The sequence below is a fragment of the Zonotrichia albicollis genome, chromosome 15 (assembly GCF_047830755.1).
Source record: "Zonotrichia albicollis isolate bZonAlb1 chromosome 15, bZonAlb1.hap1, whole genome shotgun sequence".
In the NCBI taxonomy this organism is placed as follows: Eukaryota; Metazoa; Chordata; class Aves; order Passeriformes; family Passerellidae; genus Zonotrichia; species Zonotrichia albicollis.
This window is the reverse complement of record NC_133833.1, coordinates 17,693,982-17,720,440: the sequence shown is the minus strand read 5'-3', so window position 1 is coordinate 17,720,440 and position 26,459 is coordinate 17,693,982. Positions and strand designations below refer to the sequence as shown.

The following is a 26,459-nucleotide window of genomic DNA, read 5'->3' as shown; positions in this document are numbered from 1 at the left end:
AGGAGACCAGGAACTCCATGTTGGACACTTTTCTGCTTTTATTTTAAAAAAATCCAGAATGGATCCAGTAACAGTTTTATTATCAAGGAAATTGTTTTACCATAAGCAGAGAACAGACACAGGATGGAGCAGAAGGCTTAGACAAGCAAAGTATTGAACTTCCACACTGCCTCTTTTGTAAGAAATAATGTTACAGCTGAGTTTGAAGTAGCCCCTTTCCTTCAGAACAAGGGTACCAGCCTAGCTCAGGGCTAAATGGTCTCCAGCAATGTCCCCAGCCTTGCCCCTGCTGCTCCCAGCCCTCACCTGCTCCCAGCTCCTCAGACCCACGAGGAGCCATGCAGGCTGAACTCTCCTCCCCATGCCCGGACAGCTTCCATCTCCACCCTCCAATTTCATGACATGGTTTCCAAGCTTGGATCTCGGATTTACTACACCATTGTGTCAAGTATTAAATGATCAGCCAGTCCCCAGGTGCTCAGGGAACACGCCAGGGCCAAACTCGTAACTTTGTCTGGCATGAATTAACTTTCATCAAGTGACAATTTATCTAGCAGACACATCACTAAATTTATACATTGAAGAATTTTATATATAGAATACTGCAAAAACACAGTAAGTCTGAATTCTGCCCCTTGCTGCTCAGGAAGGTCCCTTCTCTCCCAAGCATCAAGAAAATCGACCTCTTCATCATTCTCTTGTCAAGGCAAGACAGAGACTCCTCCTTATTGCTTCTCCTCCTTCTGATCTCCTGCACTTCCAGACCCCTCTCGCTCCGAGGCCATCTGTGAACAAACAGGTTTATTATACAACAAACTGCTTCTCCTGGCCCCTTTGCCCTGCCTGGCTGCTCAGGTCAGCTCCAGCCTGCAGAACCCTCCTTTGAGTGCAACCAGCAATGTCCACGGAGAAGGGAAATCTTCATCTCTGCCTGAGCTCTGAGAGGGACAAAACAATCTTCCCATTATTCCCTTTCCCAGGGGATGTAACAGGCTGACACTGCAGCACTGAAGGTTTGGTTTGACATCAGGGAAGCAGCTGTCCCCACAAAGGACAGCTCAGCACCAAGGTCACCTGGGCACTGTGCCCCTGCCATGCTGGGACTCCTCCCAGCACAGGCAAGCACAGCCTGGCCAGGAGCCAGGGGCTGGGAGGGCCTTCCACTGGGAATGGGGTGGAGAAGAAATCCCAATGGCCTTTACTGTGGCTTTAGGCAGACTGAACTGGAATCGTGTTTTAAAGCTCAGGACTTACTTTACTCCTTCACTGCACTGAGGGGACAGCCCTCTCCTTACTCTTCTGGATGCTCCTTACTAGGAGCTTCCCCCTTTCCATGGAATGCAGCACAGCTACAGAACACCCAGCCTGAAGCATGGTCAGGATTTCAAGCCTTCAGCTCTCCCTGCCATTCCAGAGCTGCCCCTTCAGCCAGTGCCACTCAGAGGGAGCTGCAGAGGCTCAGCACCACCTCCCACCCAAGGGTTCAGTGTCCTGACTCCTCCCTTCCCCTCTGAAGGCTCTGACTGAGAGCTGACCATGCACCTACCTTCTTGTATGCCATTTCAAAGAGTTTCAGGGAAGCCTGCTGCAGGCTGGTTGCTGCCTGCCTGATGTTCTCTCCTGTTTCACTATCTTTACGAGCCAGAAGTTCTCTCATTTTAGCAATTTCTTCCTTTAATTTGTTGCACTGCAAAAAAGACACAAAGGTGAAATGCTGCACTTGGTTCATCATTAATCTCCACCCTGTCATGCCACCACCTGCTGGCCCCCTTTCTGTGCCAGAAGCCACGGAGTGGAGCCTCAAAGTGAGTGTGCAGGGCCTAGGACTGTGCCCAGTTCCCAATGGGCACCTGTCCACTTCACCAACAGTGTCCCAGCTGGCATTAAAAGGGCCCTGTTTGCTGTCTGGGCAGAGGTACCAAGAACAGAGCTCTGCAGGGCCTGACCACTGGCCAAGGCCGTGCCTCTGTGCCTGGCACAGCTCACCTGGCACAGCCATGCCAGGGCAGGGGACAGCAAGCTGGGGCCTCCATGGATATTGAAGCCCTGGTGGGGAGCTGCTCCTGCCCTGCTCAGTCCCTGTGCTGCCCGTGGAGCAGGAGCTCAGAGCAAAGCAGCAGAGGGGGCTCAGCCTGGCCCAGAGCCATCTGCCAGGCCCTGCACAGGCTGGCACTGCCTCCTTCCCTGGCAGGCTGCTGGAGAGGGCTCCTGGGCACGGCTGTGCCAGCAGGGCTCACAGACACGGGCACAGCTCTGCAGCACACCAGGGGACAGGGACACAGAGTGACAGCCACCATCAGCACCAGCCAGCACAGGCTGCTGCCACCTCCCCAGGGAAGGCACAGGAACAGTCCCTGCAGGGAACAGTGATTTAGGCTCCGTGCTCCTGTGAGAGGAAACTCTCACATAATTCCAAACAAGAGCCAGCTATTATCATGGAATCACAGAATAGTTTGGGTGGGAAAGGACCTTAAAGAACATCTCATTCCACCCCCTGCCATGGTCACTCAACCAAGTTGTTCCAAGCCCTGTTCAACCTGGCCTTGGGCACTGCCAGGGATGCAGGGGCAGCCCCAGCTGCTCTGGGCACTCTGTGCCAGGGCCTCAGCACCCTGCCAAGGAAGGATTCCTTCCCAATATCCCATCCAGCCCTGCCCTCTGACAGTTTAAAAGCACTGCCCCCTTGTCCTGTTCCCATCTGCTGGCAGAGAAACAGCCTTTCACTGACCAGAGGCTGCTACCAACAAACTGTAACTGTGCTCCCTCAGACACCTCAGAACCCCCAGGAACCCTTTAATTCTGCTTCCCAGAGCTGTTAAATTGGTAATTGGGTGCACACTTCTAAACTTGACTTTTGAAATTCACAATGCACCGCCTTAGAGTGCTGTGAAAAGCACTCTTGGATACCAAACACCCATTTAACTTCTGAGAGAGAAACACTGGAGTGAAGTGGGGGCTGCTTTTTACTGCCCCCAGGTTCCTGGGTGCTCTGCACACACTGCAGGAGAGCACAGCAGCTGTGTGTGCTAACAAGGGCAGGCACTGTCCTCAACCCCCAGCCTTGGAGCAAACCCCCTGTGAGGAGCCAGCCACAGCACAGCCCTTATCACTGCATGCAAGGCCACAGCTCTGACAGAAACCTGAGCAGCTTCCCAGGCTGATGAACCTGCACAGCCTCAGTGGCACCACCCAGCACTCTGCAATAGGTTATTTGCCAGCACCCAAACCCTGTTCCCCTAAGGATGTCTGTCCATCCCCCCTCAGTCACACTCAGCCCTCCCAAGGAGTGCCACAGGCAGAGGTGCAGGGCTGTGCCACCTTCACCCAGCACAGAAACACAGCCAGAGCCAGCTGGGAGTTGAGTGGGAATGTGAGCAATGATTCTGTGAGGAATTTCACGTGCTGTAGCACTCCAGGATCAGGAACCACCCACCTCATCTGCTGGCAGCTGATCCTTGAACTCCTCCATCTTGGACTCTGTGTCGTGGATGATGCCCTCGGCCATGTTCACGGCCTCCACGCGTTCCTGGGGGAGAGAGCTCGTCAGGGCTGCTGCCCACACCCCGGTGACACACGTGGTGACATTGCATGCCCAGACTGCCGAGCCCCACAACAGCTCCCACCCAGGGTCCTTCTCAATGGCACCAGGGCAAGAAGAAATGCAAGCAAACCATCCCTAGGTGCACTGTGGCCTCACAGGGCCCCAAGAGGAGCCTGTGCCAGCCAACCCCTTCACTCACAGTCACTCCCATGAACTACAAGTGACCAATGCTGGCACATGGGAAAGGACAAGACACCTCAGGGACAGCACAGCACACTCTGCTCCATGGGAAAGAGCAGAGCTTTTGGAGAACATCCTGAAGCTTCTTCAGCAACAGGGGCACTAGAGACAACTCAAATGTTGGGTGCTTTTACTCATGGTCCTTTATAAAAAAACTCCCATTTATGCATTTCATTATGGTAGCAAAAATAGGAGCAGAAAAGTGTAAGAAGACAATTTTTGAAAATTACAGTTATACAAGTGATCACCTTGCTCTGTGAGCTCACTGGACAGGGGTGAGTCCCACTTCAGATTACAAAAGAGAGGAACTTATCCAGCAATTTAAGAGACCAAGTAAGGCAGAACAATTTTCAGTGCAGCCTCCCCTACCCTCCCACAGCGATGATGAGGTTGTTCAAACAGTGGGACTTTCAGAGCAAGGTCTTTGAAGGTTCCCCAGCTAACCTACAAATGCCCATCAGCCACTGCTCTGTGGCTTTGGAGGTTCTGAGGCCAGGCAGTGATGCTTCCTGGGGATTTATTTCATGCTTTCTCCCCTTCAGCCCTCTTCTGATCCCTTCCCCACTGGGGGCAAGATTTACAGCACTGCCTGGACACCTGAGACAGGCTGAAGGACACAAAGTGGATCAACTCCATGTGCCAGTTTCAGCAATCACTAAACACATGCTGGTGCCACATCCCAGAGTCAGCCTGTGCTGTGCCTGCTGAAAAAATCAATGGTCTATATTTAGTTGCATAATTCATTATTACTACCCTCATTAAACCAATTAGTTCCAACCATTAATCTTGTGTGTATTACAGGTTCAGTCCATGGCAAGTGCCAGTCTTTACTCAACAAGGCCAGTGAGGATTTCCATCACCACCTCCTGGCCTCACCAGCACTGCTCACATGGACACAGCATTCCAGGTGCCAAATGCACAGCCAAGGGGGACAGTGCAGGGCAGTGATGACAGAAACCCTCACCAGAGCTGCAAAGCTGTTTGCCATGAGCAGCAGGCAGGTGGCTTTGCTCACTGCTGCCTCCACATCCCAGCAATTCCTCAGGGAGCAGTAAAGTGCAGTCACACAGGGCAAGGTATCCAACCTCAAGACCCAAATGCCTCTGCAAACACCTTCATGAGAGCCAGGGGTACAAAATGAGTGCAGGGCAAGGAGCAGAGGCTTGGAAGAGCTCGGAGAGCAGAGCCCTGGGCCCCCAGGGGTGGGCAGAGCTCAGACAGAGTGCTGAAGGCAGCAGCTCCTCTGCTCCCCGTTACCTTTCTCCGCCTGTCCTCCTCCGCGTACTTCTCTGCGTTCTTCACCATGTTCTCAATCTCATCCTTGCTGAGGCCGCCGGAGGACTGGATAACAACTGCAGCACACAAGAACAGGAATGAAGGATCTGCTCTCCCCTTTGAGGAGAGGATCATTCCCCAGCCTAACAGCAGCAGCCTGGCTCAGAGGCTCTGTGCCCAGGGAGGCCCCATGGGCAGGACACAGACTGAGACTCTTTAGAGAGCCACTGGTGCTGCTGGCAAGGTGAAAGCCTCATCTCCTGGGTCTGCAACTCCCCAGCTCTGCCACACACACCCTGCCTGCTGGTCTGCAAGTCACTCTGGCCAGTCCTCACTTAATCCTCCTGCAAAGTGAGGGTGCAAAGCCCTCACACCAAACGAGCATCCCAGATTAGAACCACAGAACTAAAAATAACAAAAAAATCCAAACTAAAACCACTCAAAACAAATAAACCCTCCAACAAAAACCCAACCAAAAAAAAAAAAACCCAAAGAAAAGAAATGGTTTCACTAAAGACTCCTTTCCCTGTTGGGAAACAGCCCAGGCTTGGTAGCAGGGTAAGACAACATTTCCCACCCAGCTCCTAACATTGATCTTAATAAGGAATGGAGCACAATTCTATGGGCAGGCTCTTACACATCCCTTCCTTGGTCTTTTCCCTCTATTAGTGTCAAAAAGCACAGCCCAGATTCAGGTTTTACTGTGGGAATCAGTCAAATTTCACTGAAAGAGGACCAAAACCCAGAATATCTCAATGCCCATAAAAGTGGAAGCTACAATCACCATTTAAAGGAACTTTCCTAAGGAATTCTTTGTCAATGGTACAGAACCCTGAACAAAGACACACACACAGAGGTGTCCTTTGGATACAGATGTGGGATGAGCAATTGAGCTTTGTAATTAGGACCACATCTACCTACAGGTAGGCAGCTAAAAGTCATTCTGGTTGCCTGTCACCAGGAGCCTTTTACTCAGCAGTAGAAGGCTGCCACATGTGCAAGATCTCCAAGGAAATCCAAGTAACAAGTGCAGGGTGGTTCTGGTGTCAACCTGCTGCCAAAAAGCCAAGCAGTGTGATTAAACCCTCCAGTTGTGCATAGCTAATGCTTCTGCTAACTAAAGCATTTCACTGCTCAAGGGCTCTCTCCAAGAAACAGCTGAAGGGCAGTACAGAGGCCTCCAGTTATAAGGGAGAAGAGAGTTTTATTTTGTATCAGGGGAATCTGTAAATGCTTAGAATTAATTTCCTGAACCCACCACAGAGCTTTTGAAACTGTCAACTGTGACATTAATTACCCCAATACATGGGGCCCAATGTTTCACTGTACCACAGAGCAGAATACACTGGCAACTTGAATTCCCTGAGCCTCCTGCCAGCTGCAGTCACTTCCAGCTTCAACACAAGAAACGGACAAGGTGGTTACAGGTAAAAGCTGCTGCTTCAAAATATCCCAAAAAATACCTTAATCTCCAGACCTTTATAATGGAATATAACAAACAGGTCTTGGCACAGGGCTGCTCTGCTCAGCTGTACACGACACACCCTGGAGTCAGAGATCCTCCTGATCTGATTCTGCCTTAAAAGCTGGCACCCTCATGCAGCCAGGCTCACAGACAGCAATCCCTGTGTGTTCCCAAAGACACAGCACCCCCACACAGCCCAAGGACAACTCACCACAGTGCTGCAATACCAGACTCCAACTTCTGTCCCCTCAGAGTAACACAGGGCACACATGACTGCCCCAAACACCCTGGTGACAGAGCACGGCCCACCAACACCAGGGAGCCCTCAGTCAGCCACCCTGTGTGCCCAACACCTGGCACTGGGACACAGCTGATCCATGCAGCAAACCCAGGAAACAGCTGCACTCTGCTCACACGTTGCTGCAATTATTCCAGATGGCAACACCAAGGCAGGACTGTCACACAGGGCAAAACCACTTGGAATGTGGTGAAACCCTGCCAGTGAGGGCTGCCTAGACATTGGCATAGGCAGGTGCTTCATCTCTGCCTAATGTGCAAGGAGAGCATCCCCTGGCAGCAGGTACTGGAGAGGGCAGAGGCTGTGTGCCTACAGAGCTTCACTGCCCTACAACAAACCCACAGCTCAGCTCTCACTTAGCCCTTTGCCACCCTCCTTTCCAGGAGAGACACAGGCTCAGATGACTTCAGCTGCATCTGTGCTGCACTGGCAATAGCCTGAAGAGTGGGGGTGACCCAAGCATGGAGCCCCACGCTCCATCCCCAGCCTGGACTGTGGGACAGCACACTCCATTCCCCTGGGGTCAGTGGCACCCCCAGCACCCCCTGCTCAGTCCCTGCCCCGCCCAGACACTCACTCTGCTGCTCCCGCCCGGTGCCCTTGTCCTTGGCTGACACGTGCACGATGCCGTTGGCGTCGATGTCGAAGGTGACCTCGATCTGGGGCACTCCCCGCGGCGCCGGAGGGATCCCCACCTGGGCAGGGACAAGGACAAGGACAAGGGGTGGCCATCAGCTCCCACAGGGACACAGCTCAGGGGACAAGGGCTGGGCACATCACCCTGGGGATCTGACACTGAATGAGCCACTAGCCAACCCTCAGAGCTGAGTCCTCTAAGTACCTGTTGGCACCATGCTGTGCACTGGGATCTGGTTTCTGCCCTGGAAAAGTGCACAGAAACCTCAAGAGAGAATCCCCAGAGTTGGTTCCAAGGTGGGACAGGCTCTGCTTTATTGCTACACAAGCCTGTCCTCCCTAGATGTGGCAGGATGCTCTATTTCCTCAGTTCTGGACATAGATTTCACTGGCCACCCCCGGGGAACCATTTTAAGACAGTGAGAGGCAGCACAGATTCCTTCAAAAGCACAGAAGGGCAAAGTCCTTCCTTTCTGCAGAGTTCTTCCTAGGAAGTTCATACAAACTTGGACAGTTTAACAGTGCCAAACTTTGCCAGCACTGACCAAACCCATTTTGCTGAGGGAGCTGGTTGGGCAGCCCCCCTCTGCTCCCAGCAATCCCAGAACACATCTGTTCCCCAGGGAGCAGGGTGTGGGCTCAGTTCACAAAGTCTCCACACAATTCTTCAGAATGATGTGTTGACAGTTTAACATCATGGCACACACACTGCAATCCCACAAACACACCCTGGAGGACCTCAGCTCACACTGACTCTGCTCCCAGGGTCTCACCAGCCTGAAATGGGGTCCCTGGGGACTGCAGGAATCCTGGAGCTGCTCCAGGTCCCATCTCTGCTACACCAGAGGAGTATTCAGATTATCTCCTGGTACTGCACAGGCTTTCTTATCCCCAGAGAGCCCTTCCTGGTGACCAGGCCCTAAAGCTGCAGCAGCCCCAGTGCTCCATGGGAGTGCTCAGAAACTCTGAGCTCCATCTTCAAACCAGCTGGTCCTCAGCCACAGAAAGGCTGTCCCAGGGCCAGGCTGTGCCTCTAGAGGCTGCTCTGTACTAGAAAGGGGTCAAATGTCTTCTGTAAGATGACTCCCCCTCAACACTGCCTTCAGGGGGCAGCTGAAATGGAGAAGGCTCTGAACATCTCCCAGAAGGTCAGGTCTAAGGTCAGGAGTAGAGAAGCCAACGTACCAAAGTGAACTGGCCAAGCAGTTTGTTGTCACTGGCCATCTCTCTCTCTCCCTGGCACACTTTGATCTCCACTTGTGTTTGCCCATCAGCAGCTGTAGAAAACACCTATGGAAAAGGAACTGGAAGTTACTGTACAGCTAATTAGAACACAAACATCTGCAGTTACAAGCTGACTGAGCAAGGAATAAAAGGAAGCTGCTTGGAAGGGAAAATAATGAAATGCTTGTTCCCACGTCCCTCTGACAAAACTCTGTGGCATCAAGGCTAGCAAGAGCCAAGCCAATGTTTTCTTGTCCTGTATGCTCCTGGGGACACAAAAACTGGCCAGCCATGGCAGGAGCAGGTTCCAGGGCAGCCACCACACTCCAGAAAATCCCCCCTGAAGCAGCAGGCTGCAGCCCACACGCCAGGCAGCTCAGGTGTTATCAGAGAGCACACAGCAGCAGGCCCAGACAGAGCCAAGGGAAGGAAGGGATCACACCCAAGGCACCAGGACATTACAATGCACAGATAACCCCTTCCCAGGCACTCAGCCAAGAAGGGCTCTCCCATGGGCGTGGTGCTCAGTCCCACAAGGGCTCCACACAATCCTTCTTCAGAATGATGTGTTGACAATTGACATCATGGCACACACACTGTAACAACCCTCAGCAGGCCACAAACACCCTGGCATATCTTGTCATCGTTAACTCAATTGCCCTCCCCTCAGAGATACTCAGTGGCTGACATTAAACCTGATTTCTCAGGTTCTCTTGTCAGATGAGGAGGCAAATCCATCTACTGGCATGCTTTGGGTGGCCTTTCCCGAGCTGTGTGACAGCACCAGCAAAGTGCCACCCATCCTGAGTCAACTCTTACCTGGCTCTTCTTGGTGGGGATGGTGGTATTCCTGTTGATGAGCTTCGTGAAGACACCTCCCAGGGTCTCAATGCCCAGGGACAGGGGAGTTACATCCAGCAGCAGCACATCTGTCACATCACCAGCCAACACCCCGCCCTGGATGGCTGCTCCAATGGCCACAGCCTCGTCAGGATTGACTGCTTTGCTCGGAGCACGGCCAAACAACTCCTGCACAGTCTGCTGCACCTGAGTGGAGACACAGCACAGCTCATCCACAGGGGAACCCCCACACTGAGCAGCCTTGGCTCAGCTCTGTGTCCTTAAGCTGCAAAGAAAGCCTGAGACAGAGACACTGAGCCTCAGCTCTGTGCCTGCTCCCTCACTGCCCACCCTCCTGCACAGCACTGCATGCCCTCACTGCAGCCCAGGCAGCCCCTTCTGCAGAGGCTGTGTGTGCCAGCTGCAAGGCAGCCCCCTGAGTGCCCTGACACAGCCCAGCCACATCCCCAGGGGATCCTTCCAGGCTTATCTGGGAGTCAAGGACTGCTCCCTGGGAACTGTGCAAGCCAGCACTGAGCAGGACGCAACTGCCAAGGACAGTACAGCTGTGGAGGAGCACAGGGAAGGGAAAAATCCGGCAGTGCAGTTCATGTTGTCTGTGTGCAGTGAAGGGGAAAAAAAAAGGGAATTGTATAAAGAACAGTATTTTCCAAGTCTTTATCTCATGGGCTGTTTCAGCAGAGATGTGTTTTGTCAACACTCTGAGTTCTGCTGTCAGCTCTGCCCTACTCAGCCCACTCCCCAGGACTGTGCTCATGATCCCAACAGATTTCCTGCTGAAGAATCCACACAGGAATGCACCGAGGGTCTGCCCCAGAACACAGGGAAGGCTGTGGGGCTGGGCCTCCTCTCCCAGTACAGGTGCTGGGCACACCAGCCCAGGTGAGTGGGATGTGCCTGGAAGATTGCTGGAAGCAAACACCCAACTCTGCAGCCACGAGACACCTGCCCCAAGCAAGCACCCATTACAGAGGAGACTCTATGTGTGAACATGTAATTAAATGCAAGTCTTTCCCTCTGGAGGTTTATTTTACAGAACAAAACAATGCTTGTAACCACCCACAGCCCATCTCCCAGAGTACTGGCCATGGGGCAGCTCCAGAGAAGCCACATTCCCTCCTAGCAGGGGGAGGAGAGAACAACAAGGTACTCAAGAGAAGGCCTGGCTGTCTACAACACACTGGCACCAACTGCAGAGGCAGAGCAGCAACTACTGGCACCTGGGAAAGCATTCTGCCAGCCCAAACCTACACACAGCTAGGGGTTAAGAGGGGAAGAAGGGAAAAAAAAAAATCAATTTAAGTTCTGTCTTCCACCCCTGAAGGATACATAATGTTTCAGGAAAAGCTTTTGTGTTTGTCATCACTTTACACATAGGTAACCACATCATTTTTCCTTTATCCAGCTGGAACAACAAGGACTTTGGGAACATACAGCAGAGTTACTCCACGTGAGCTTTGGCCAGAACAGGAGCTTCTGTTTATCTTGCTGCTCTGGCTCCCCTGCCTGGGTGACCTTCTGCTTATACCAGTACCACCTCCAGCCACCAGGCTCATTAATGCAGGAAGGAAAAACCCTCCCACCAAACCCCAAATCAACCCCAAGCAGGACCATGTACACACCTACTGTCCTAGAGAGAACCTGCAAATCAAAAAGCAACAAATAGTCCCAGCCTGAGTGATCCCCCTGGAGTGAGATTTTGGTGCTCTCTGCAGGAAAGGCCAGGCTGTACCCCTGGAGGGAGCAGTGAACATCCCTGCTCAGCTCTGGGATGGAGGAGCAGCAGCAGGGCATGGCTGGAACAGGAGCAGTAAATCATCTGCAGACAGCACTTATCTGCACAACTGTGCATGTCAGCACAGCTGGCTTTAAAGCTACCTGCTGAGCTTATCTCCACAGAACTAAGGGCTAAGCTTTAGATAAGGAGTGTCTGCAAGAGCCAGGTAAATGGGCCTGCCAACAGCAGCCTCCAACAGGTAGCTGATTACACACAACCAGCAGGTACCAGAGGGGCTCTGCTTGTGCAGGTTCTTCATACCTGCAAGTGCTGGAAATCCCTTGCAAGGCACAGACTGCTTACAAGTGGCTGTCACTGAAATGCACCTTTACCACACTGAGTGCACAACAAGAGGAAGTGCCCTGCACTCCTCAGCAATGCTGCTGGTGTCCAGTGCACTCCAGGCTGTCAGGCTGCAGCTGGACTTTCACCTCCCAGCACGTCCCCTTGGCTCTGCACAGTGCAACTCAGCTCCAGCCCCCAGGGCCCAGCTGGGCTGAGCAAACAGAACAGGAGATCCTGGGCAGTGCCCCCGTGGGACCCTCAGCACTGAGCCTGCCCTGAGCACTCCCAGCTCCTCTGTCCTGAACCCCAAACAGAGGCACAGGGCAGCTGTGCCAGCCCTGCCTGAACGGGCCCTGAGCTCATACCTTTGGCATTCTGGTCATGCCACCGACGAGGATGACTTCCCCAATGTCACTCTTGCTGACTTCAGCATCCTGCATGGCTTTCTGGCAGGGGGCCACCGTCCTCTTGATCAGGTCAGCCACGATGCCCTCGAACTGCGCCCGGCTCAGCTTCATGTTCAAGTGCTTTGGTCCGGAGGCGTCCATGGTCAGGTAGGGCAGGTTGATGTCGGTCTGTGGCACGGAAACAGGCTCAGGAAAAACCAGCAATGGGCTTCACACCAGCTTACAGGTTCTGTTTGGCTGTGCTGAGGTATCTGTGTGGCTGCTCACCCTCCAGCCCAGTTTAAAAGGCAGCAGGCACACTTTTATGTTTGACATTTCAGAAATAAGACAATTATTTTGTTCCGCACCTCACTGTTACAATTGCTAAACCCCAATTTTAAGACTGTGTTACTTCAAGGTCTTTCACTGTTGAGCAAAACAATCTGTCACAGCCAGGAGGTAAGAGCAGAAATACTGGAAGTGACAACCTTAATGCTGTTCCTTCAGCACAACACAGAAGAAAGCCCATCTGCAGAGCTCCTGCAACGATTCTGCCAACTGACTGACACTCCACACCAGGTAAACTCCTTGAAGGTATTTCCCTCCCTCCTGGCTATTCTCTCAATGCCAACAGCTCATGCTCAACAGCCACTCTGCTGCCATTTAACACAAAGTTAATTAGAGCAAGGAACCATAATCCCCATTTTAATAGCTGTTTGTCACATGCTGGATTTATAAAGCAAATCTTATACTGAAATCATCTGATTCAAGTGCTGAGTCATGCTGACCTCAAAAGACACTACAATCCAAAGCAATTAAAACATTAGTGCTTTAAGCTCTAGAGATTAAGTTTATACAAGAATTAAAACCATGCTGCTGACTAGAGGTGTGCACTCACTTTATACACAGCATGGTCAAAAGTATTAGGGGAAAACACGACCAAAAGCAAGTTGTTTTCACTTCACTGCTAAAGAGTTAAAGAATTCAGTCTTTCCTGGTATGAACAAACTGCATTTGCCAGCTCTTGGGCTCATAAAACAGAGCTTGCTATGTCTCTGGCAGAACTATGCAGCCATTGTGACTGCCCTCAGCTCCTTGCTATGAGCTCCCCACTGGCCAGCAAAAAAGACCACCATCAGATAAAATTCAAGATGCTTATTCAGAAGCTAGAACTTGGCAGACTCCCCATTTCAATTACTATATAATTGACCTTAATTTCACTTAGCCAGGACTATTACACTCCAAACTTTCTGCTTTTCCAGTTCCTTATTCAGTAATGAATTCATAAAAGACACACTTGACTGCATTAATATACAAAGCTGATGGAAAAAAGGAAGGAGGGTAGCTGCTGCCCATTGTGCAGCCAACTTGTCCATAGGCACGTAAGTCAAGGTTCTGTATAAGAATTACTACACAAATTAGCTGTTGCAGTGGAATGAGCAGCACCAAGGGTTTGGAAGTGCTTGCACTGAGCTGTAAGTGGTTCCAGTAACCCAGCAGCACTGGCTAAATTCCCTGATGCCCATCACAGTTCTGAGGTACAGAACAAGTTGGGAAGGTCACGTTCCCTGCAAGATCAGGTGTGGTGCCAGAAAAAGGGCAAAACCCAGCACCCACCAACTCAGCTTCCAGCAGCTCTCTGTGGTCTGAAAGCCCACCCTGCTGACTGACCTCCTGTGCCAGTGATGCCACTGGGTTACAGAGAAGAAAAAACAGTGTCAGAGAGCTCAGTAAACAAAGCCAGTGCAGAACTCCACGTCTCCTAGCATTGTACTGGATGCTCTGGATCCAGGCACGTACCTGCACAGATGATGAAAGCTCACACTTGGCTTTCTCTGATGCTTCTCTCACCCTCTGAAGAGCCATGTTGTCTTTAGTCAGGTCAACTCCCGTCTGAGTGAAAAAACAGGGTTAACAGACTCTCAGCACCTGCCCAGGAGTCACATCCCTGCAGTTCACCACTCAGGGCTCTTGACTGAAGAGCTATTTCTAGAGCAGTGCCATGTGCACTGTGCTGCTCTCTCCCTGCTGCCAGGGGTACTCAGCATTGCCAATCTGCCAGGCCTCTGCTCTGCAAGTGATCATACACTGAATTACAGACTGAACCTTGCAAAGGCTGCTGCAGCACAGAACAGTAAGACAGGACTGAATTAGCAAAGGAGTTGGAATTACCTGGCAGTTTCCTCCCAGCAACCCATTTGCATCTGTTCTGTCACATTCAATTGCACCACAGATGTTTACTTTTAAAAGTAAGCAGACTGTGTATAGGACAGTCCTGCTACACCAATGAGAAAGAGGGCAGAACTTCTGCAATTCTCTGTCTTCCAGGAAAGGAACATTCCACTTCAAGAAAAGAAGTGGAAGCCAGGCTAAAGAGTGTCTAATCCTCTTAAATTCCTGCAGTGCCAGAGGTGACAAGTCCTAAGAATTTAAGAGAATGCTCATTCTTCTAAAGAAGTGAGGTTGAAAAGCAGTGTAATACAGGATTGTACTCTCAAGAGACACCTTACCTCTCTCTTGAACTCTTTCACAATATACTGTAGCAAAGCCTGGTCAAAATCTTCTCCACCCAAGAAAGTGTCACCATTGGTAGACTTCACCTCAAAGACTCCCTTCTGGATTTCCAACACAGAGATATCAAAAGTGCCACCACCCAGGTCGTAGACTGCGATGCTGCAGGGAGAGAGGCAGGACAATGTTACTTCCTCAACAAAGGTGAGTGGCTCAGAACTCCCTCTCCTCAAGAGATGACGTGCAGAACACACACTGGTGCTCACACAAGTTCAAAGCTTCTCTAGAGACAGACTGAACCATCCCAAAATGTCCATACCCCTGAGCACTCAGAGTCCATGTGGGGGTCCCTGGAAATGTGCTGCACAAAGCCTGACCTTGCCCATTTTTTCAGAGGGCAGCTCCTGCCTCTACAAAATAAGACATCGTCACATTCAGTGACAAGAGCAGGCACACCAGAACTATGATGAATTTTTTTTTCCCCAAAATGTTTCAAATGTAATGAGGCTTTTGCAGCATTATCACTAGCACAGAAACACAGACTGTCTAACAAAAGTCTGCACTTCTGTAACCATCCCTGACAGCAAGAGGACTGAATGCAGGCAGGGGAGCTGCAGGCCATGGACAGCTGGCACAGCTCAGCACAGCTCCTGTGCTGCCCATCAGCACCTCTAGTGACAGCCTGTCACCCAGCTGTCCTCAGCCACACCCACTGCTGCCACCGGCAGGTAAGGAAATTAAACTGACACTCAGGTTGGGTAATTAAGCTGTAGCTGCAAATTATGAACTCTCTTTAACAAGGCTGGTTGGCACAGAACAGAGATGACATTACAGAGCTCTCACTAAAAGCTGAGTCCACCTTGGCAGAACTCCAAGCAGTGCTCTAAAACCCGGCAAGCAGAGGAGGCAAATCCCAGCAGGTTTATTTCAGAGGGTTGGTGTTATGCACTCACACTTTGTCTTCAGACTTGTCCAGCCCGTAGGCAAGTGCAGCTGCTGTGGGCTCATTGATCACCCTCAGCACGTTCAAGCCAGCGATCTGCCCGGCGTCTTTGGTAGCCTGAGGAGGAAAGGGGACAGTGCTGACTGCTGAGAGAAACTGAATGCAATTCATGAGCCCAAACAACCCCAGCCTGATGAGTACCTGTCTCTGAGAATCGTTGAAGTAAGCAGGGACTGTGATCACGGCGTTCTTTGCTGCATGTCCCAGATAATTCTCTGGAAGAAAAAGGAGACAAAACAGAAGTTATCCTTGTGAGAACACCAAGCTATCACTCACAGAATGGGTGGGAAAGGGACCTTAAACTCCATCCCACTCCACACCCTGCCAGGGGCGGGGACACCTTCCTCTATCCCAGGATGCTCCAAGTCCTGTCCAACCTGGCACTGCCAGGGATCCAGGGGCAGCCACAGCTGCTCTGGGCACCCCATGCCAGGGCCTGCCCACCCTCACAGGAGAAACTCCTCTTACTGTCTAACAAACTCACTCTCCTAATTTAAATCTACTGTCCCTGTCCCATCACTACATGCTTTTATAAATACTCTCTCTCCACTAGCACCTAGTTTGAAATTTTTTCTCCCAACCAACAGAAGACAGGCTTGCTGTTTTCTGGGGAAATGCAGAGGGAGCTGTGCAGAATTCCAGTCCTTCCACAAAACAGAATAGCTTGTACACTTCTGGCAGCACAACAATGCACCTCTGCAATTCCATCAGTGAGTGGATGCCACTGTAATGAATTACCTGAGAGCTTGTCTTTTTATTGCATGAGACTGAAGCTGTACTCCATTTTCCTGCAAGCGATGCACTTAAAAGTTACCCATTTTCATCCCATTTATAGAATCTGCTGTTGCCAACACTTAGCACAAGCAATGTACATATACCAACTTTATAAATGTTTGAGACAGCAAGTCAGAAAAATGTCTATCACACTCTATTTTAAAGTCTCAAAAAAGGGAAGTCACCAAATGCTTTAAAAAATACAAATGTACACAATGCAGTGTGGATGCACAGACAAGACTCATGGCTGTGCAGCACTCCTGCACAGAGCTCACACACTGCACTGCTCTCTGCTGCCTGCAAAGGCACTGCTGAAACCAGGCAGCAGCCAGGCCAAAAGACAACACTCCTCCAGGAAGCAGATCCCTGCTGAAGGCAGATCAAAGTCAGATCTATCACCTCCAGATGCTCACACACCACATACTTGTATTTTACTACTGGTGGAGCTCTAGCAAGTGCCCAGAACCTAATAGAGAAAACACAAAAACTGATGAAGCTTCAGTCCTGTCCTCCTCACACTCACTGGACACAATGTTTAACACATGAGGGTGCAGAAGGCACTACTGATTGCTCCCTCTCTGTACTACACTTAAGCTTCCCCAGAAAACGCTTAAGGAATTAAAAAAGAGAGGAATATCTCTTCAGGCCAATAGGCATTTTCTCCTAGTGAAGGCTTAAACTCACCACTGGTTAATTAGCTATTAGGGCCCAACAATGTGGTGCCTGGAACACTCCCTCCTCTCTCCCTACCTGCCACAAACCCAGCAGCTGAGTAGCAACAAAGCCACTTCAAGCCTGGCTGCCCCAGCCTGTGCCCAGCAGCAGCCAGGGAGGCACAGGGAGGGAAATGGAGCTCCCCCTTCTGAAAAAGTGTGAATTCAGAGTCCACTTAATCAGCAACCAATTCTGGTATGCGTATCTTTAAAGTTAAACACTGATTTTTTGCCATAGATCCAAGACTGAGGCAGGCACTGATCTTCCTTGAGGCTTCCTAGGAGCCCACCCTGCTTCCTTCCCCCATCTGCAGCCCTGCTCTACAAGGGTTTGGTACCAAGAAAGTGCTGTTCTGGCTGCAGCACTTCCACGTTCAAAGCACAGAGACAGCAAAGAGCAAGCTGTACCAACCTGCAGTCTCCTTCATCTTCATGAGGACAAAGGCACCGATCTGGCTGGGAGAGTAGAGCTTCCCATGAGCCTCCACCCAGGCATCCCCGTTGGAGGCACGGACAATCTTAAACGGGACGTTCTTACTGAAACCAACAAAACTCACACTCAGTTTCTGCAGCAGCACAAACCCCCTACCATCAGCACATACAGAACACGGGTAGCTCTAAACAAAGAGCACCAAACTTGCCAGCACAGCCCCAGATCCACAGTCTCAGAAGTACCAATTACAGATTGCTGCTGCCAACACTTACACAATACAAATAATACACGTATACCAACTTTATAAGTGTTTGAGACAGGTCAGGAAAATATGTATTACACCCTATTTAAGGTCTCAAAGAAAGATAATTAAGTCATCAAATGCACAGACAGCACTCATGCCTATTCAGCAGCCCTGCAGAGAGCTTACACACTGCATTGTTCTCTGCTGCTTTAATCAGACACCTCATTTAATCACAGGCCTGTGGTATGATCACACAGCATTGATTGCAAGCATCCTCAAAAATTAGAAAAGTCTGCACTGCAAGCATCAGCAAGCCTTTTTTCTGCTTCTCAGGAAGCTTTAATGCGATCAGCAATGAATGCAGCTACACACAGCTGGCCCTCACACAGAAGCACTGCAATCTCGAGAGCAGAGGGCACAACTTCCCCCAGAGCAGGGTGGTGTGTGGCAGCAGAGCAGGTCGTGCTGCCCCCGTGGCGTTTGCTGCCCTGGCAGTGTCCCTGTCCCCTCACTCACATGTCCTTCTTCACCTCGGCGTCGTCGAAGCGGCGGCCGATGAGGCGCTTGGTGGCGTAGAAGGTGTTGTGGGGGTTGGTGACCGCCTGGCGCTTGGCCGGCATCCCCACCAGGCGCTCGCCCTCGGCCGTGAACGCCACCACCGACGGCGTGGTGCGGGCACCCTCCGAGTTCTCCAGCACCTGGGCACAAAGGCAGGAGTGACAGCCACACACTCACCTTGGGGACACGCTGGGGACACCCCACGTGTCACTCTCCTGCTTTACTCACCTTGGCTTGCTTCCCTTCCATAACGGCCACGCAGGAGTTGGTGGTGCCCAGGTCAATCCCAATAACGGCGCCTTTGATCGCTTCTGAGCTGGATGGCACATCAGGGCAGAGAAAAATCACCATTAAAGGAGAAGAATTAATTGCAAAAAAAATGTCCAGTTCCAAAGACAGGACAAAGTGATTTTCCACTCAGCGTTGAAGCAAAACCAGGATGTATCCTAATCCAAGGTGTTCTTTGACTCTTACACCAAAATTCAAGCTTGTGCCTCTGTTCTGAGTCAGATGACTTACAGGTAAACCCTTGCTTGTTAAAATTAGCATATAAAATATTATTATTCCCCAGAATATCTTTATTTCATGTCCATATTTATATCTTCTCAACAACCCTTAAGAGTTTGGTATAAAAAAGTCACAACTAACTTTGTCCCTACAGACAGAAACTGTTTTGGGTTACTGTTGATCACAGAATCCCAGACTGGTTTGGGTTGGAAGGGACCTTAAAGCCCATCCAGTGCCACCCTCTGCCCTGGCAGGGACATCTCCCACTGTCCCAGGCTGCTCCAAGCCCTGTCCAGCTCGGCCTTGGACACATCCAGAGATCCAGGAGCTGCTCTGGACAACCCTGGTGTTCAAACTTATTTGAAAACATTCACCTGGAATGGAAAATAAACAAATACAATTTATTTGTGTTACCACTGCTTAGCATGGGGAGAAGAATCCACATTGATAAATCACTTGGGCCATGCAGGGTGCTCTGGGCCAGAGCCAAAGCAAACCACCTTCCTGATCCTCAGGAGCAACAGGAGAATTTAGTCCTGAAAAATGGGGGTGGCTCTCACACAAGACAAATGTGAACCCCTTCCTCCTCTGTGGGAAGCGTGCATCACTGCCCCTGAAGCTCAGAGAATCCCTGAACCGTAGCTTTGCTTACAGACAAAGGCACAGCCTGGGAGGGAGAAGGCATTCTGCAGCAGAGCAGGACTGTTTATTTCCAGGAATGTCACCTTCTCAGTGCCCAAGCTGCCAGGGGCTCTAGCTCCAGTTCCAGTAACAAAGCAGTGAGCTTGGAACATTCAGCTGTAGCAGACAGACCCAGCTTTCCCAACACAAACAGATTTCCCAGCCCATGGCCTGAATCAGCATCAGCCACAAACATCTGAGTAAGTCACACAAGCAACTGCTCCCTTCTCCCATTATCCTGCAACAGGGAAAATGAGTGATTCAAATGCATGTCTGAAATGTTTTATCTGCAGGGAAATGGATCCAGACATCACCCATATTATGTCAGTGTAAAACAATTTGTCCCAACAGTGTTTGGATTACTTTTTGGTTGGTTTTGATCAAACAAATCTCAGCAATCCAAGTTTTGTGGGCACTGCTGGTGAGGGGAGCAGCAGGGAACAGCAATTCTCAAAGCTCCCCTGGAGAAAAACAAGATATTAAAAAACAACCTAAGAGAAGTTAAGGGAGGAGGCTCCAGCTTTATTCTGCTGGTTTGGCTCTGTTACCCAATCCCTGGCTCCAATAATCAGTTTTGGTATCAGAAAGAGATAAAAATAAACACCAAAAGCCAAACACAACCACCCCAAGGAGCACTTACGCATATTTCCTGCTGGATGCTGCTCTGAGAACATTTTGGCTGAGGCCATTCCAAAATGTCTGTAAAACAGAGACATTCAATGAGAATTTGGTTTAAAACATCAAGAGCTCTTCAAACCAAGGCTTTCAGAGGCAGATAATGTCTGAAGCAACACCTTCCTACTGCAGTCAACCCTCTTCAAACACTCAACTGCAAAGGAATTAATAACCTGAGCAAGACTCAGGCTGACATAAACAGCCCCCCACTCAATTACTGCACTAATCAATCTGCCACAAGCCTAATTTCTATGACCAGAACCGAGGTATTTCCCTCATACAGAATAATCTGTGAGCATGTTACCAGGCAAAATATATCTCAGTAAGTCTACACTGAACCTTCAGCATTCCACGAGCAGCAGCAGATAAACATTAACCCCATTTCTCAGAGATTTTTGTGCCTAGTCAGCAACAAAAGCCCCATTGCATCCCTTGAGGAACCTGCAGCTGAGATTTTGATGCACAACTCCAGCTCCGCCCCAGCGTGGCCGCCCCTGTGCACGTGTAAAGCACATCCTGGAGAGCTGGGGAAGCACTGGCCCTCTTTCTGATTAAGAACGAACGTCTAAGAAGATATCTTAATGTGAACGGAACCGAGCCATGACTACTTTTAAGAAATTTAAAGATGTAAGGCCCGGGCACAGTGCATGGGTGGCTCAGGTGTGACAGAGCAGGGCCAGCACAGCGCGGGGGGATTTGCGGACCCCGCTTGTCCCTAAATCGCCTCAATGTGCCCCGCGCAGCCCGATCCCCGCTGTCACCGGCACACGCACGGTGAGGAACCGAGCGCCCTTACTACAAACCTCCTTAACGCAAAACAGACTCCAACACGTCAAACAGGCTCCTCTACGGCCGCCAGAACCGCATCGCCCCGCAAAAACACGAGATGGCTCTTAATAAAATCTGAGCGCTGAGGAACCGCGGCCCGGGCCCGTCCGCAGGCAGCGCCCTTCGCTGCTCTCCCAGCGCAGCTCTGTCCCCCGGCTGTGTGCCCTGCAGTGCCCGGCCCCTCACGGCCCGCTCTGTCCCCTGACTCTGTGCCCCACAGTGCCCGGCCCCTCACGGCCCGCTCTGTCCCCTGACTCTGTGCCCCACAGTGCCCGGCCCCTCACGGCCCGCTCTGTGCCCCGGCTGTGTGCCCTGCAGTGCTCGGCCCCTCACGGCCCGCTCTGTCCGCCCGGCCCCTCAGGGCCCGCACTCTCTCTCCGACCCCTCCCGGCCCTCGCTTTCCCCAGGCCCATCTCGGCCCGCCCTCTCTCCCCGGTCCCTCCCGGCCTGCTCCGTCCCCCCGGCCCCTCCCGGCCCGCGCTCTCCCCCGGCCTCTCTCGGCCCTCGCTTTCCCCAGGCCCATCTCGGCCCGCGCTCTCCCCGCGGTCCCTCCCGGCCTGCTCCGTCCCCCCGGCCCCTCCCGGCCCGCGCTCTCCCCCGGCCCCGCACGGCGCTGACCTGCGCGGGGCGCGCGGGCGGCGCGGGCGCGGCGCGCGGCAGCAGCAGGGGCAGGCGGCTCGCGCTCAGCATGGCGGCGGCGGAGGACAGGGCGCGCGGGGCCGCGGCTCTTCTGGAAACCTCCACCCACGTGGGCCGCGGGGGGGCCGAGACGCGCCGCAGGACCCCCGCCGGGGGCTGTCTCCAATAATGCCTGATACCACCGCTCGCTTTCGGCGCGCCGCTCGGACTCCGGCACCGGAGGCGCGGGTGCACGGTGGCTTCCCGGCACGGATACTCAGCTCGGTGCGCAGGCTGGCGCGGGCCGAGGCAGGACACGGGCAAAGAAGCGGAGCGGTGCACACCGGCGCGGCTGTGGCAGCCCGGGTCCTGTAGCGGCCGCGCACTCAAGGTCGGACAGGATAAAGCGCACGGCTATTGCAGCGCCCTTGCGTCAGGCCCCGTCCTGCGCATGCGCAGCTCGCGCAGCTCGCCGCATGCGCCGGGGGCCCGGGGCCGTACCGCCCCTTCCTGCGCATGCGTAATTCACCCCCGGCCGCTGAGCGCAGGAACGCCGCGATCCCGAGAGCAGGAACGGAACCTGCTGAGCACAGCCCCTAAACCCTGCAGAGAACAGCTCCTGAACCCTGCAGAACACAGCCCCTAAACCCTGAAGAGCACAGCCCCTAAACCCTGCAGAGCACAGCTCCTGAACCCTGCAGAGCACAGCCCCTAAACCCTGCAGAGCACAGCTCCTGAACCCTGCAGAGCACAGCCCCTAAACCCTGCAAGCCGTGGCCCTACCGCCCCACGAGCACCAGAAATGGCTGTGCCACCGGCTGCAGCTGGAAAAATACCTGTGAGGGATGAAACTGATACTTCCTCAGCCCCAGAGGAGAAACAGAACTTTAAATCAAATCAAGTAGTTCACAATTCCACAGCATTCCCAGCCTGAACCCAAACCCAGCACCGAGGCAGTTCCTGGGAATACAGGAGCCCTCTCCCAGTCAAATCCAGAACAGCAGGAACACTCCAATAGCACTTTGGGGCAATCCCAGTTTATTTAACACCCATCCCAGAAGGACTCTCTATGATTCCAGTCACCAGCCCCAGGCCTGGGGGTCTCGGATGAGCCTCTGGAGAACCCAGAACCTCCATGGCCTCCTGGACACCGCCTGTGCCACTGACCGCGGGCTGTCCCGGCTGGCTGAAGCATCCTGGGAGCCCTGGGTGGACACTGGGGGCTGCAGGACACCCGTGGCTCTGCCACCTGCTCCTGGTAATGCCTCTGTGGCTCCAGCTGAGCTCTCATTTCTGCTTCCCAGCTTTCCTTAGCCGTGTCAAGAGAAGTGGTTATGCCTAGCCTTAAACAGGCATATCAGTTTAAGAGAGGTTCCAAACAAGGAAGAGATACAATATGCAACCTGTTGGGTAGAAAATAAAATTTGGGATGAGAAGATTAGAGTATCCAAAGTATATAAAGTATCCAAAGAGACTAAAAAGGAAAAAGAGGGATTTGAAAAGAAATGGAACCCACTGGACTGTCTCCCACAGGAGCTCCTTCTCCTGTGCTCCCAGCAGCCCGTCCTCCTACTTCTCCATTACCTCTCTCTATCCAACCCATACCCCTCCCTGCCTCTCCAGTATCCCCAATAGCCCCCTCTCCTATTATTCTCCCTACACCACTCACTACTCCCACTGCCCCCCAGCCTCCCCCCTTAATCCTCCTCAGATACCCCACATTTCCCCTGTATCTCCTCCTGCTCCTTCTATACTTCATTCCCCCCCCCAATATCTCCCTAACACTCCAAGTTTCCTCAGGAGTGTCACTGACTAGTAAAGAGAATGAGCAGGAGATTATAAATCAAGAGACTCCCCTGAGTGAAGGTGTAATTCATTCTTGTGATTGTACAATTGTGGTGAGACCAAAGGAAGAAGCTGCAGTTTCAGGGGGTCACCCTTGCAATACCCGATGAAGTGCCGGCTATAGAGCAAGTTGCTGTTAAGGGAAATTCGAATTAGAATGTAATTTATTAGGCCTGAGGGTAGGAGTAATCCCTAAAGAAGGACAGATGGTAGTGAAGATGATGATGCTCAAGCTGGAAGATGAAAGTGAGACTGATTGCAAAGTCTGGGCAGAAGAGGGAGGCCATAGTCTACTAAAGGAAGAAGGAGGTCATACCCACCATAGAGGTGAAAATGAAACCAGGAATTTCACTTATCCAGGTAAAACAGTATCCCATTTTGGCAGAGGGGAAGTAGGGATTGGCTCCAATGATAAAAGAGTTGATGAAAGATGGGATACTGGAATTGTGCGTGTCTTCCCATAACACCCCAATATTACCAGTAAAGAAATCAGATGGTGCTTACCAACTGGTTCAGGACCTGAGAGAAGTTAATAAACAGACCATCTCACGATACCCACTAGTATCTAATCCATACAAGTAAGATAACATCAAAACATGCATGGTTCAGTGTTGTACACCTAGAAGATGCTTTCTGGGCTTGCCCCCTAGCTAAGAAGAGTAGGAGTTTGTTTGCCTTTGAGTGGCAGGATGAAGAAACAAGGAGAAAACAACAGCTCCAATGGACCCAGTTACCCCAAGTGTTCACAGAATCCCCAAATTTATTTGGGCAAGCTCTAGAAGAACTATTAAGACAGTTCCAACCAGTAGGAGATACCCAGATCCTACAGTATATTGATGATTTATTAGTGTCAGGAGAACAGAAGGGACAAGCTCAGAAAACAACAGGAAAACTATTAAAAATCCTGGGGGAGAAGGGTTTAAAGGTGTCAAAGAAGAAACTCCTATTTGTAGAACCAGAAGTAAAATATTTAGCCCATCTGATTGGGAAAGGGCACAAGAAACTAGAAGCAGAATGAATCTGAGGGATCCTCTCACTACTGGCACCAAAACCAAAAAGAGATGTGTAGAGATTGCTAGGGCTGGTTGGGTATTGTAAGTTATGGATAGATGGACAGACCAAATTAGTTAAATTCCTCTCTGACAAATTAGTAGAACAAGAACCTTTAAATTGTAATGAAGAAGATGGACAGAAATTGAAAGAGTTAAAGGAAAAATTAGTAACAGCCCCAGTTTTAAGTTTACCTGACTTAGATAAACCTTTCAAGTTGTTTATAAATGTGGAGGAAGGAATTGCATAGGGAGTACTGGTGCAAAAGTGTTGTGGGTATAGAAAACCAGTTGCATATGTGTCAAAATTATTAGACTCAGTAGTTAGGGGTTGGCCAATGTGTTTCCAATCAGTGGCTGCAGCTGTGGCCTTAGTGGAAGAGAGTTACAGATTAGCATTTGGAAGCAAAATTAACTCCTCATGATTTGAAAACCATACTGAGCAAAATGGCCAGTCATTGGATTACAGAGTCAGGTTATTGAAATATGAATTGATATTAACTAATATTGAAAACTTAGAACTAGCCACAACAAAAATTCAGAATCTATCACAATTCTTATATGTAGAACCCCATGAGAATCTGGAACATTGTTGCATAGACATGATCAATTTGCAGACCAAAGTGAGAGAGCATTTACAAGAACAGCCACTACCAGAAGGGGAAATGTTGTTTCCCCATAGTTGGTGGTTCTTCCACAGTGATTTGGGAAAAGAGAATGTCAGGGTATGCAGTAATAGATGGCAAGAACATGGAGATTATAGATAAAGGGAAATTCCTGACAAAATGGTCTGCACAGTGCTGTGAGATTTATGCTTTATTAAAAGAACTGCAGTGGCTAGAATATAAGAAAGGAACTATTTACACGAACTCTAAATATGCCTATGGGTTAGTACATACATTTAGTAAAATCTGGAAAGAAAGAGGTTTAATAAGATCAAAAGGCAAAGCATTGATCCGTGAGAAATTAATAAAAGAAATATTAGAGGCTTTGAAAGACCCTTTAGAGAGTGCAATAGCACACATAAAGGGACATCAGAGAGGGACCTCTATGGAGCACAGGGAAACAACTTAGCAGATCAGATAGCTAAAGAAGCTGCCTGAGAAAAGAATGAGCAGATCCTACACTTGGTGGTTTTGGGGGACAAAGATAACGAGGAGATCCCAACCTTTAGTGAACAGGAACAGAAATAGTTACAAAAACATGGAGGAACCAAAGATGGAAAGGGAAGAGGACAATGCCAGATGGAAGACAAGTGTTAAATAAAGCTTTAACCAGAAAAATTTTAGAAAACTTACGTGCTTTGACACATTGGGGAACACAGGCCCTTTGCTGTGGGGGCTGAAGAGCCAGCCAAGGCCACAAACTTTTTAGGGTAAACAAATTTCATTCCCAGAGGCCTTTGCAGTTCTATGCTGATTGTTTGTTACCCATTGGTCCCTTTTCCCATGCTCCACCCTTGAGCCTGTATCCCATTTGTTGCCAGTTTAACCCCAGCCCTTGTCTTCCCTATATAAACCCCTGGTTTTCCCCTGTTCCTGGGAAGGGAGCTTCTGTTCCTGGCTCCCTTCGCAGAGGGTCCTGCTCTTAATAAAGGCTGTTACTCTGTGGAAAGCCATACAGAGCTCAAGTCTCTTCTCTCCGTGTTGCCTGAGAGCTGAAGCCAAACTGAACATCACTCACCGGGCTGGGAGAAGGATGTGCCTGTGCTCCTGAGCCATCCTTCCCAGGACATTTCCTCAGGAAGGTCACAGTGCCCTTACCACCCTCTGCTGCCACAGCACTTTGCGACCATTTCATGTGAACATATGTATGTATGTATTGGAATATTGGAAATTGCTAAAATGGTAACGAGAGAATGTGTGATTTGTCAGAGGGTAAATAGAAAAATGATGAGAAAAACACCGCTGGGTGGAAGGGAGCTAGCTTGGAAGCCCTTCCAAAATGTTGAGGTAGATTTTACTGAACTTCCCCCAGTCTAAAAGTTTAAGTATTTACTAGCGGTAATAGATCATTTAACCCATTGGGTTGA

The 26,459-nt window shown here is 50.8% G+C and overlaps 1 protein-coding gene and 2 non-coding genes across 3 annotated transcripts; all 3 read right to left on the bottom strand.

Annotated features, from left to right (window-relative positions):
• Window positions 1–14: 14 nt before the first annotated feature.
• Window positions 15–21,951, bottom strand: HSPA9 (heat shock protein family A (Hsp70) member 9). Its single transcript, XM_074551952.1, has 17 exons — window positions 21,534–21,951; window positions 20,053–20,111; window positions 18,453–18,540; window positions 18,183–18,364; window positions 17,402–17,526; window positions 15,644–15,717; window positions 15,453–15,559; window positions 14,499–14,661; window positions 13,789–13,881; window positions 11,968–12,177; window positions 9,499–9,726; window positions 8,641–8,745; window positions 7,397–7,514; window positions 5,039–5,133; window positions 3,434–3,526; window positions 1,547–1,687; window positions 15–785 (listed from the first exon to the last, which is right to left on the bottom strand). Exons 1-17 carry the CDS (start codon window positions 21,603–21,605, stop codon window positions 726–728), a joined length of 2,013 nt encoding a protein of 670 aa, XP_074408053.1. The 5' UTR covers window positions 21,606–21,951; the 3' UTR covers window positions 15–725.
• LOC113460030 (small nucleolar RNA SNORD63) lies at window positions 8,090–8,158 on the bottom strand. Its single transcript, XR_003381688.1, has one exon. It is a non-coding gene; the product is annotated as a small nucleolar RNA SNORD63 (small nucleolar RNA).
• LOC113460029 (small nucleolar RNA SNORD63) lies at window positions 9,199–9,270 on the bottom strand. The gene has a single exon (XR_003381687.1). It is a non-coding gene; the product is annotated as a small nucleolar RNA SNORD63 (small nucleolar RNA).
• Window positions 21,952–26,459: the final 4,508 nt, after the last annotated feature.

Excerpts from the sequence above, each read along its gene's own strand:
- HSPA9 (XM_074551952.1), bottom strand. The coding sequence starts at position 21,605 with ATGCTGAGCGCGAGCCGCCTGCCCCTGCTGCTGCCGCGCGCCGCGCCC. Across the intron at positions 18,365-18,452 it reads TGGAAGGGAAGCAAGCCAAG|GTGCTGGAGAACTCGGAGGG; the intron begins GTGAGTAAAGCA and ends CTTTGTGCCCAG. Across the intron at positions 8,746-9,498 it reads TCCCCACCAAGAAGAGCCAG|GTGTTTTCTACAGCTGCTGA; the intron begins GTAAGAGTTGAC and ends CCTTTTCCATAG.